The 12,183-nt window shown below is 47.6% G+C and overlaps 1 protein-coding gene across 3 annotated transcripts in view; it reads right to left on the bottom strand.

Moving 5' to 3' along the window:
* FBXO15 (F-box protein 15) overlaps window positions 1-12,183 on the bottom strand; it is a 106,815-nt gene that overhangs the window by 92,093 nt on the left and 2,539 nt on the right. For all 3 annotated transcript variants that reach the window (XR_007921407.2, XM_051851102.2, XM_051851101.2), the window contains exons 2-3: window positions 9,985-10,092; window positions 4,622-4,726 (exon numbers count right to left, since the gene is read on the bottom strand). Coding sequence is in view for 2 of the 3 variants with exons in the window: in XM_051851102.2 (XP_051707062.2) it covers window positions 4,622-4,726; window positions 9,985-10,092 (213 nt within the window). In the remaining variant the exon portion in view is untranslated. The remainder of the gene's footprint in view (window positions 1-4,621; window positions 4,727-9,984; window positions 10,093-12,183) is intronic.

Here is a 12,183-nt window from a genome sequence, read left to right as displayed (position 1 = left end):
CAGTCACTCACTCACACCTAACAGATCCCTGCTGACATCTCTTTCCACACAGATTCTCAGGTCATTCCTTACCCCACAAAACCATTTAAAGCCAAGCCCTTATATTAAACTATTTTATGTCAGAACAGAAATTTCTGGATTTTCATATGTAAGCTAATAGACACAAAATGATTTAGTTGAGTACATCTAGGTAAATCTCAAAGCATTCTACCAAAATATCTGGATTTGACACTTTTAAACACTCACTATGCATAAAAGCTTGCTCTTGTTAAATTCAAATTTATTTGACATATCATCTCGCTCTACATAGGCTTTCCTTTGCTTTATCAAGATCTTTATGGATGCCAAATTTCTCACATCAGTACTATGTAATCTACTGTTGCTACCATTTTTTACTCGCTCTGGCACTCACAAACCACAAAACATGCACCACTGTGGAGACAGGAATCAGAGCATAAACACCACAGCCACCCAGAGACAAGAACTACACCTCGTACTCGCAGGACCAACTACATTCACACATTACCTTATCTCAGTTGTGCATTACAGAATTAAAACATCGTAGTAAATTCCCCTTGACTAATTGTAAAATATGTTAAAGTGCTTTAAACAGTTTCCAAAACCCAAACACTTTCTTTTCTTTTTTTAATTATTTGAAAGGCATAGTTACAGAGAGAAAGAAAGAGAGAGAAACAGAGAGAGAGAGGGAGGGAGAGGGAGAGGGGGTGGGGGGAGAGAGAGAGAGAAAGAGAGAGAGAGAGATCGATCCTCCATCCATAGGTTCATTCCCCAAATGGCCGCAATGGCTGGAGTTGGACCAGGCCAAAGTCAGGAGCCAGGAACTCCATTCTGATCTCCTACATGGGTGCAGTGGCCCAGGTATGCCATCTTCCAGTGTTTTCCCAGGCACATTAGCAAGGAGCAGGACCAGAAGTTGAGCACCCAGGACTCAAACAGGTGCCCATATGGGATGTGGGCACTGCAGGCATCAGCTTAACCCACTACACAACAGTGCTGGCCCCAACACTCTACTTCTTGATCCCCAAATTCTCCATCCTGTTACAAAGCTAAGACACATTTGAGGACAAAAGTATATTTATCAAATGACAGTCAACCAGGCTCAGAAAAATGTCAAACAAGTTGCTTGTAAAATGCAGCTTCCCAGAGCACATTGCAAATAAAACTGGCTCATGGTGACCCAGAGGCCACCTACTGCTCACCTCCCTGTCCCCACGCAGAGACTCAGGAGGCCAGACTCAGGAGGCCTCCCCACTGATGGACTGGAATGGGGGGGGGGGCCCCGCGGGGCACAGGGATCACCACTGTTCAAGGTGTTTCTCTTTAAGTCAACAGTGCAAGGTATGTTCCTGTTCTCTCTTGAGAAGCAATGCTTGGAAGGTATTTTTAACTTTTCACAAGTGTTTATTGGTTATCCATTCAATGGTTATACATCCTCACATGAAGTCTCAGTATAAACTCAGACTGTGACAAACAGCACAATTCAACTGACACGATCGAGATGTATCCTTTGAAAAGAAATAGGTGTTAATTTTCATCCAAACCTTGGATTCTTAAAGGAAAACTTCCAAGAAAGTGGGGTGGGCACACAACAACAAAGGCATGAAAAGAACAGCCCTGGAGTCCTGGCCCCAAATATGCCTGGAGGCCTGCTTCCTGCACCACCTTCACTCCTCACGGTGAAGTGGAGAGAGGTGATACTGGAGAAACGAAGAAACGTTTACCTGTATCAGCTTCCTGATTCTGACTCGATCCTGGAAGTGCTACAGTTTTCAACACACGGTTGACTCCCTTCTCAAAAATTACCTTGGTGGCCGGCGCCGCGGCTCACTAGGCTAATCCTCCGCCTAGCAGCGCCGGCACACCGGGTTCTAGTCCCGGTCGGGGCGCCGGATTCTGTCCCGGTTGCCCCTCTTCCAGGCCAGCTCTCTGCTGTGGCCAGGGAGTGCAGTGGAGGATGGCCCAAGTGCTTGGGCCCTGCACCCCATGGGAGACCAGGAAAAAGCACCTGGCTCCTGGCTCCTGCCATCAGATCAGCGCGGTGCGCCGGCCGCAGCGCGCCAGCCGTGGCGACCATTGGAGGGTGAACCAACGGCAAAGGAAGACCTTTCTCTCTGTCTCTCTCTCTCACTGTCCACTCTGCCTGTCAAAAAACAAAACAAAACAAAACAAAACAAAATTACCTTGGTGCATTTTGCTTTTGAAAACACCTTCTTAGCCGGCGCCGTGGCTCAATAGGCTAATCCTCCACCTTGCGGCGCCGGCACACCGGGTTCTAGTCCCGGTCGGGGCGCCGGATTCTGTCCCGGTTGCCCCTCTTCCAGGCCAGCTCTCTGCTATGGCCAGGGAGTGCAGTGGAGGATGGCCCAGGTGCTTGGGCCCTGCACCCCATGGGAGACCAGGAAAAGCACCTGGCTCCTGGCTCCTGCCAGGATCAGCGCGGTGCGCCGGCTGCAGCGGCGGCCATTGGAGGGTGAACCAACGGCAAAGGAAGACCTCTCTCTCTCTCTCTCACTGTCCACTCTGCCTGTCAAAAAAAAAAAAAAAAAAAAAAAAAAAAAAAAAAAAAAAGAAAAGAAAACACCTTCTTAATTGTTTGGGCAATTAGGAAAGAGACACACAAAAACCGCTCTACAATCACTCAAAAGCTACATTCAAGAACATGACCCAGCATTTCATCAATCTGTGCAGGCACACACTGACACAGATACATTAATGAAGATGGACACACTAGCAGATTTTTTCCCATATGAGAAACTTCTTTTAAATTAAAGCATAAGGGGCAGGCATTTGGCACAGCAGTGAAGACACCATCTTGGACTTCCCAGGGTTAGAGCCCCAGCTCCACTTCTGATCCAGTTTCCTACAAATGTGCACCCTGGGACACAGGGATGCACAGCTCAAGTGCTTGGCTCCCTGCCACCCATGTGGGAGACCTGAGTTCTGAGCTCCTGGCTTTGGCCTAGCCAAGTCCCAGCTGCTGTGGGCATTTGGGGCACAAACCAGTACATGAAAGATTCCCTCTCTTCAATTAACAAAAAATAAATAAATAAATTGCAAATAATAAAGCGCCTCCCCAACCAGGTAATGGCGCATGTCCCCTTCTGAGAACGACAGCAGCTGAGGACATCTTCAGTGTGATCTGAAGGCATATTCTGGGCTTCTCACTTAAGCGGTAAACACCCAACATCAAAGCTACACTAGACTGGTCAGTTCAGACTCCAGAGCAAGGGATTACAATCTTCAAAAATGCAGACTAGGGAATCCAGATTTCTTACACCTTCCCAGCTGGATCTGATGCCATCTTCTATGAACTGGCACACACCAGATAACATGTCCTGCCCATCGAGTCCCACGATTAAATAATAGCCCAGCCCTCTTTCCACCATGCTCCATCTCCTTGTTTATTTGACAAAACCACCCTGTCTTCCCTCTTACCTTGATATTCCCTGGTTGATATGTTAGTTCTACGCACGATCAAGGTTAATCTGATCTTCTGATGTTGAATGGGAGGGGGCCAAAAAAGCCAGCACTTTCAGTTGCAGGCCACAAAGTGTTCACTGGGAGTGAGGAAGATTACAACCTCTCTCAACCCAACATAAACTTGTGAGTTGTAGGCAAAGATCACAGTGACCAAACAGAAGCAGAGTCTTCTCTGCTTTCCTCATGGCTCATTTCCTCATGTGAGCCTAGGTGACGGGAGTGACCCTCCGCCCCTGTGAGCCTGGGTGACAGGAGTGACCCTCCACCCCTGTGAGCCTGGGTGACGGGGAGTGACCCTCCACCCCTCTGCCTCCTGGGTCACTCTCTCCCCCACACCCCCTCTCTTCAGAAGTCTGAAAGGAGATGCTAAACACAAGTTCCCGAGCCCCATTCTGCTCCTTGTCTAGGATCTGTGTGCCTGCCTGCAGAGGGCATGCACCGCTCTGCAACCAGGCGCTGGAGTTCTAGAAGAGGGGCCCTGCAGTGCTGCTGAGACCAGGCGGGTGAGTCTGCCCAATTCTGCACGACGCAGCCAAGCTTCCTGGCTAACACACCAAAGTTGCCCCCTCCAACGGCTATGCCAATTTACAGGCTTGATCTTCTCATTATATGCAAAAAACATTCCTTCCTTTAAGCAAATAAATGCAGATATTTGAAGTATCATGTGATTACATGAAGCATTAGATACATCTCTTTATGTCCAAAATATTCTCAAAATTAATTATCTTAAATTTTTAAAAATGGCTAAGAAATTCTCCAGGTTTCACGACTTCTATCAGTCTGTCGTCAAAACACAAAAGAGAGGGTCCAGCAAGGAGGCACGGCAGATTAAGCCTCTGCCTGCAATGCCAGCAGCCCCTGTGGGCACTGGTTCAAATTCCACTTCTGATCCACCTCCCTACAATGTGCCTGGGAAAGCATAGGAAGATGGCCCAAGTCTTTGGGCCCCTGCAACCACATGGGAGTGAACAAGTGGATGGAAGATCGATCGATCTCTCTCAACTCTGCCTTTCAAATAAATAAATGAATCTTTAAAAAAGAAAGAGAAAGAAAGAGAGAGAGAAGAAGAGGGAGAGGGAGGAAGGGAGGGAGGGCAGGACCACACAACAGAGAGGCTTACTTGTCATTGGCCAGATGATAAAAGCGCCTGCTTACACATCCAATGCACAGCAAACTTACAGCATCCAGGTAGGAAAGTATCTTCAACAAGATTTCTGAAGGCATTCTGAGAGAGGGGAGAGAAGCAGCAACATTAACAAGTGCATACTCTACAAATGACCCAGAAAACCACTGGCTGCAGGCCCTCCTGCACAGAAGGCAAGCTGTGCCCTCGTCTTCAATTATTTTCTTCATTGATAGCTTCTGGTATCACAATTCTTGTGACTGAAACCAATAAAGACACCCGAGAGTAAAAGAGCTAACTCCCCTCGCGTCTAAGTCACGCGCACACAGCCTGATCAGCAGCAGGACCTCACTGCCGTCTCATAGAAGTGTGGGCTCTCCTCTGGTGAGATAAAGACAGACACAACCACTCTTAGCTGTGACAGAAACACAGGACCACCCCTCACCACCAGCAGCAAACGAAAGAGTAAGTGGGGTGGGAAGTGGGATTATCGCCCCACCACGCCCCCTCTTGGATGCCCTCACACTTTTGGTCATTTGCTTCTTCTAGGGGCTCATGGAGACACTAAACCCACAAAGTTTCCTGAAGTGTCTTTTGCATTCATGTGATTAAGTAAATATGATGCTGAGATGTGTCCTCAATATTTCATCTATTGCAATGATCTTAAAATTCTGTAAAATAGGGGCCGGTGCTGTGGCACAGTGGGCAAAGCTGCCCCTGCAGTACCAGGATCCCAGATGGACACCAATTCGAGTCCCGGCTGCTCCACTTCCAATCCAGCTCTCTGCTATGGCCTGGGAAAGCAGTGGAGGATCGCCCAAGAGCTTGGAGCCATGTACCCGCGTGGGAGACCTGGAGGAGGCTCCTGGCTCCTGGCTTCAGATTGGCCCAGCTCTGGCCACTGAGTCCAACTGGGGAGTGAACCAGTGGATCAAAGTCCTTCCTTGCTCTCTACCTCTGCCTCCCTGTAACTCTGCCTTTCAAATAAATAAAGAAAAAAGAAAAAAATTCTGTAAAATATACTAAAAATCTGAAAGTGCCCGTAAAGCACTACTAATGTTGTTAGTCAGAAGGGGCATTTATGCACCTTGATGAGCTCCAGCAAAAGGGAGAAGGAAGAGGAAGCCCCCCAAGACTGGAGCAAGAGTTGAGGGGAAGGGGTCCAGGGAGAAAGGCCTGAGGGGAAAATCCTTTTATCAATTTAAAATGGCTTGCCCATTCTCTACTTGTGATTTTAATGATTTTTTTTGTTTATGATGCGAATCAGATTATCAACATGTCATACAGAAATAACCAGTTACGAGTTTTGAGAATATTAATAATGACCTGAGTCATCACAAAAAGGATGATCAACGTCATACCTATTTGTGATATGCCACTACCAAGTGCCACAACTGACCAAAACTGAGATATTTGGCCGAGACCTGCAGACAGTCTAAACAAGCAGCTCTGCTTGGGTATTAGTTAAATGTCTCTCCCCAGATGAACTCTCTTATGGTCAGAGTCAATCAATTAGATGCTTTGAATAAGAAACAGTCCCCGATACTAAAGACAGCAAAGTTAAAAAAAAAAAAAAAAAAAAAAAAAAAAAACAAAAAAAAACAGGTTTTTGGGGATTATTTGTACTATGCACTGCATACCGTTTTTCTCTTTTAACTATTTCACAAGCATTGTTTTTTAAATTATATATATATATATTTATATATTTGACAGATGGAGTTAGACAGTGAGAGAGAGAGACAGAAAGAAAGGTCTGCCACGCGGGTGCAGGGGCCCAAGCACTTGGGCCATCCTCCACTGCCTTCCTGGGCCACAGCAAAGAGCTGAACTGAAAGAGGACCAACCAGGACTAGAACCCGGCCCCCATATGGGATGCTGGCGCCACAGGTGGAGGATTAACAAGTGAGCCACGGCGCCAGCCCCCATAATTTTTTTTTAATCAGTGTAATTAAAGAAAACTTAAGAGTTAAGACTTAAAGGCAACATTTCAGAAAGGTATGCAGCAACTAGAAGAAATATGTAACTGGAAAAATCCTACTGAAGACAGGCATTAGACAGGATTTTTTACCTCCCTAGCCACCAGACTAAGACAATAAAAAGGCTTCACTTTCTGCGACTTTAGCTATAGAGAAAATTTCTAAAGTCAAAACAACTGTTTGCTATGTTTTCAAAGACATTCTCTCCTTTCGTTTGAAAGGCAAAGAGAGCAACAGAGAGAGAGCTCCCATCTGTTAGTTCTCTCTTTAAATGCTCACAACAGCTGAGTATGGAAGGGCCAAAGCTGTGAGTCTGGAACGCAATCCAGGTCTTGCACATAAGTGGCAGGAGCCCACCCATCTGGGCCACCACTGTTGCCTCCAACGGTCTGCACTGGCAGGAAGCTGGAGTCAGGGGTCAGGGCCAGGAGCTAAACCCCAGCTTAAGAATGCCAACATCTTAACCCCTAGGCCAAATACCTACCCCTTCAAGACTGTTTTAAGTTATTATTCCTGGATCTGGCACTGTGGCATAGCAGGTAAAGCGTCTGCCTGCAGAGCCAGCATCCCTTATGGGCGCTGGTTTGAGACTCAGCTGCTCTACTTCCTATACAGCTCTCTTCTGTGGCCGGGGAAAGCAGTAGAAGATGGCCCAAGTTCTTGAGCCCCTGCACTCATATGGGAGGCCCAGAAGAAGCTCCTGGCTCCTGGCTTCAGCCATTGTGGCCATCTGGGGAGTGAAACAGCAGATGGAAGACCTCTCTCTCTGCCTCTGCCTGTCTGTAACTCTGCCTTTCAAACAAAATAAATAAATAAATAAATCTTTTTATAAAAAAGTTATTGTTCTTAAGGGTTCCTTGAAGTTGGTATAATCAACACTTATGCCATGCTGGGTTACCTTCTGTTGCACTGTATTATTCCCAATTTCACATAATTATTGGGGTAAGGACAGGAAATGACGGTGAGGAAAGGAACAAGGGAAAGTGAGAGGCTGAACAGTCATAGACTTAGAATGTCAGAGCAAGGAAAACTGTTTCAGGCCAGCAGGCTTCCCTGTTGTTAAAGTTAAAGTGGTTGGTACACATTCGTTCTCAGTAGTATGTGAAATCACAGATGAACACGACCTTGTCCCTGTTTCATGTCGTGGGTCCGTGCCAACCTGCGTGCACTTACTGTCCTACCCCGCCCCACTTCCAGGACAGAACAACCACTTCCTCCCGTCACACCAGCTGTGCCTTGGTCCCCAGTGTCCCCAGGCTCTTCAGCCTCCATTCGCACATCACCCTCGGCATCATTCACATCAGCCCCAGAACACCGCATGCTAACACTGTCCTCTCCCCTTGGTCTTGCCACCCCAATCGCTCCAGCTACCACACAGCTTCTACGCTCCCTTCGCTGCCATACCTCTGGGAAAAGAAAAAAAAAAACTTAACTCCACCCACTGCCTCCACATCCGTGCCTGCTACTGTCTGCTTTTCACATTTCAGTGTGAAATATCACACACACAGAGCTACAAACATAAGCACCCAGTCCATTCCAGTCTATGGTCTGAACAGCTCTGAGGTTGCCCCATCTTCCCGGCCGCCAAGCCCTCCACTGCCTCCTGCCACTCGCCCTCTCTAGGCAGCAGGGGACTGACCACCCCGGTCCATGCAGCAGCTGTCTCTCATGGCTCACACAACGGCCCCTCTTCTTGATTTCTTCCAGCTCATGGGTGTTCCCTGGCTCCTCGGTCGCTTCTCAATGACCTCATTCCCCCAGCTTGCTCCTGAGCCTCCGCTGGTCTCGATGCTACCTGCTGTCCACCCCAGCCACCTCCCTGAGTGCTCACTCCCGTCAGAACCCGCCCCAGACTAGACTAGATGCATCCTTCTTTGCACACGTCCCAGCCATCTCAGCAGTCACAAGTCCAAAGCCATTATTGTGACCCTCTCCTCTGCCCCTACCCCAACTGCTCTCCATCCCCAGCTGCATCCCCACGTGCACATCTGCTCACGCCAACAGTTGGGAATTTCTACCCCATGTCTGTTTTCTCCTCCCACCTCCATCTTACTCATGAATGAGTGGTGTCAGCCACACTCCCCACACACATCTCAAATCTGCCCATGTCTCTCCTTCTCCCTTCCTTCTACAGATGAGTGCCAGGTAAACAAGCTAACTTTAGAAATCAAATTACATCACACCATGATATAATAAAGCCCAAACTCCACCCCGTGGTCCGGCAGTCCCTCTCCCACCATGCCCTGTCTGCCCAGTGGCCCTGCCCTACGGCCTTGGAGCTCCCGACTCGCCCTCTGCTGTCCCCTCTCTGGTACGCTCCTCCCCACCAAGCTCCTCAATCTCAGTTGTCTGCTCATCTTACATGTCTCCTCCTCAGAGAGAAGTCCTTCCTCACCAGCCTACCACACTACCATGGAATATGGAATCCACTGTTTTCCTGACACTATGTATTCCAATTAAGAATCAGCTATTTTTTTAATCTGCCCCTCCACGAGACCACTAGCTTTATGAAACCACATGTGAGTGGTGGTTATAGCACCAAGCACAGGAGGGATGAATGAAATGAACACATATCTGCTCTACTTCTCATATGGCACTATTGCACGACCTTCTATTTGCAAAGTGTAGTTTTTTAAGCTTAAATGAATATTCTTATTTTTCAGCTTCTTTCTAAAGCACGCTAAAATATGTACATAGTCATGCATACACTGTTAGTGCAGCTAGTGATGATCTCTTGCTCAATGCCCCACGCTTGAAAGAGGCAACTTATGTTTGTATTTCTCTTCTATCAGCTATGGGGGAGCCTCCCTAGAGTAACAGCGACTTTCCAGAGCTCCACTTGACGCTTAGAATACAGTCGGTGTGCCCTGCTACCACAGCACACATCTCCGGGCGTCTCAGCATCAATTTCAAACAATAATTTTTGAAAGAAAAAGAAACAGCTCCACAGGTCTAGGTGCTGGGGGCCGCAGTATGAAATCTTGCCATGGAAAAACGGGTCCTCAAAATACAGAAAGTTAGAAACCAAGAGGGCTCTTGAGCTTTTAAGAAAACACATTTTAATCTTCTTTCTTCTTTCTCAAGTGTCTTCAGCAATTGAAAAGTGAGTAATTCTGAAGAACATTTTAATAAAAGGACAATTCAATTTACTTGTCACAGAAGTTTAGCTTCATAAAACTACTCTAATAAGAACAGTGACAGGCTCATGACTCACTTCAAACTTTCCGTGTTATGCATTCAGCCCACGCACGCCTATTCTTGGAGAGCTCAGAACAGCATTATGTACAAAGCATTATTAACTTTCTCTGATAACCCCATGCCTGGAGCGCACACACCTCCACCCAGCCCGGCTCCACCCAGAGTGAGGCTGCCTCTGCTACTTACCTCGCCAGGGACACAGGGCAGCCAGAGGACCTCTCACAGTGCTGTGTGTGCCTGGCACAGGGTCTTCCAGCAGCGCGGCCCACAGCGAATCTGACCCCTGGTCCCTTTCTGAAAGTAAATGTGAGAAACTGAAATCACACAATCAGTCAATGAGGTGAATTATCTGTTCCCCTCTACAAAATCCTAAGGGATTCATAAACGCCAAAGATTTCGCAAAACTTCACCTATGCAAAGCAAGCAGGCATGGAGAAGAAGGAAGGAGTGGGTTGTAAACTAGTGTTTGGAGGAAGCAAACCTGAAGACTGGGCTTACTCCGATGTGTTCTCAACCTAAGGTAAATACCTACTCTCACTGTGGGCTGGCAGTAGGTCAACCAGGTGCTGTAAAATACATTTACGGGAACAAAAAGGACAACTGGTAAACCATAGTGATTGGCCAGCTTGATAATACAACAGAGGCCTGGAAGACTGCACTGATGGAATTCCTCTAACCTGCAGATTTGCGAACTAGAACTGTCAACAACTGACAGCCACAGCTCTGCTGCCTTAGAGGGGCAAGGGCCAGCTCCTACTCAGGCTTTGGCAGCCAGAGCCACAGGAGCACCAAATATTCACCCACAGTTTTCTCACCGTCTAATACCTCACTCTCGATGGAGTCTACGTACACTGACCATCATCTTATTTGGCCATGTGTAAAGCAATAGTACGCCTTACAGACTAACAGCCTTTCAGATTCAGTGCAATAGGGTATGATACTGTTTGCAGTTAGTCCTTTTCAGTTTCAGAAAATAAACTTCTGTTGAGGCCGACCCTCAAGTGCAGGGATGCTCAACGGTGGTCTGGAGGGGATCTGGAGACACAGAAAGTCACGTGGCCACAGCCTCTCACTCCTGCGCAGTAACCCCCGGGGACAGCACCCCGCGGCTGTGCCCTGTGGAAAGCTTGCTAGTTGCTTCTTTAAGCACTGTCCAAAACACAGGTATCAGTTATTGATCCACCTGCCACGCTGCATGGTGTCTGAGAAACTCCAAACCACAGTTTCCATCACCCACACACTGGGTTCCCCAGCACCACTGCTAGGATTATGTAATTTGCTCACCAAAAGTCTCTCCACCTTTGGCTTTCCTGCCAGGCTGATCCCCAGATGCATTTAATCTAACACTCAAAAAGGATGTAGACAACAACCAGGGGCCACAGAACTCTGACGGTGAGGTAAGTAACTCTCTGGGAGTTGATGCACGAAATTCACACAGAATAGATCTTAACGGAAGCTGGCCCTTAGTGCCAAGAAAAACACAACCTGCTGGTACAAGGCACAGACACTGAAAGGGGAGCCCTTGCGCAAGGCCTCAGCTGACCACACAACAGCCTGGCCTAACACCTACTGCCCACATGGTGCACTGAGATACATATACACCAATAAGCACCAAGTCACCCAGCAGTGCCCATCTGTCATTCTCAGCAACAATCCCCCGTGTGCTTGTAAGCAAGTGGAAAATGGATTTCTCTTTCCTTGGTAGATTTTTCCTCTCTTTGGAACAAGAATGGCTGACGCACAATAACCCCTCCATAAACATTAGTGATCATCTGAGTAAGACTCAGTAAGGTAAACTTTTCCAGATCCTGAGGGGAGGAAAAATGCTGGCCACACATGCGTGCCTTGCATAAAGTACTGGATTTTTTTTTATTTTTTTTTGGTCTCATCTGACTCTCTAGCCAACGTTTTCAAGTTAGGCAAGACCAATGTGCTCTGCAGAACAGGACGGAACAGAGAAGACAGGAAGAGACGCAAACGTGGAGCTGTGCAGTGCTGCCCCTACAGCAGTCTACCTGTCACGTATTCACGCACGGCTTTCTAAACAAAGATTTCCACAGCAGAAAAGCTCCTCCGTTGGCCCTCACAAAAAGCAATCAGAAGGAAAACAGAATTCCCAAACTGGATTGCTTCCGAGGCTGCCTTAGCAAGTACCATGAACCAGTGGCTTAGAACAGAAACTAATCGCCTCCTGCAGTCCCAACACATGAAGGAGGATGAGGCCGGTGTTAAAGCACTTACCGCATTGCCTTATTTTCCCGCAATCAACACAGATCTCCTAAGTAACTGGCACTCAGCCTCACACGGGGCACTCATGTGCCACATCACAATGTCTGGCTTCAATCCCCGGCTCCAGTTTCAGATGTTAGCTACCCAACAACACAG

The sequence above is a fragment of the Oryctolagus cuniculus genome, chromosome 10 (genome assembly GCF_964237555.1).
Source record: "Oryctolagus cuniculus chromosome 10, mOryCun1.1, whole genome shotgun sequence".
NCBI classification, from domain to species: domain Eukaryota; kingdom Metazoa; phylum Chordata; class Mammalia; order Lagomorpha; family Leporidae; genus Oryctolagus; species Oryctolagus cuniculus.
This window is presented reverse-complemented; position numbering and strand designations above follow the sequence as displayed.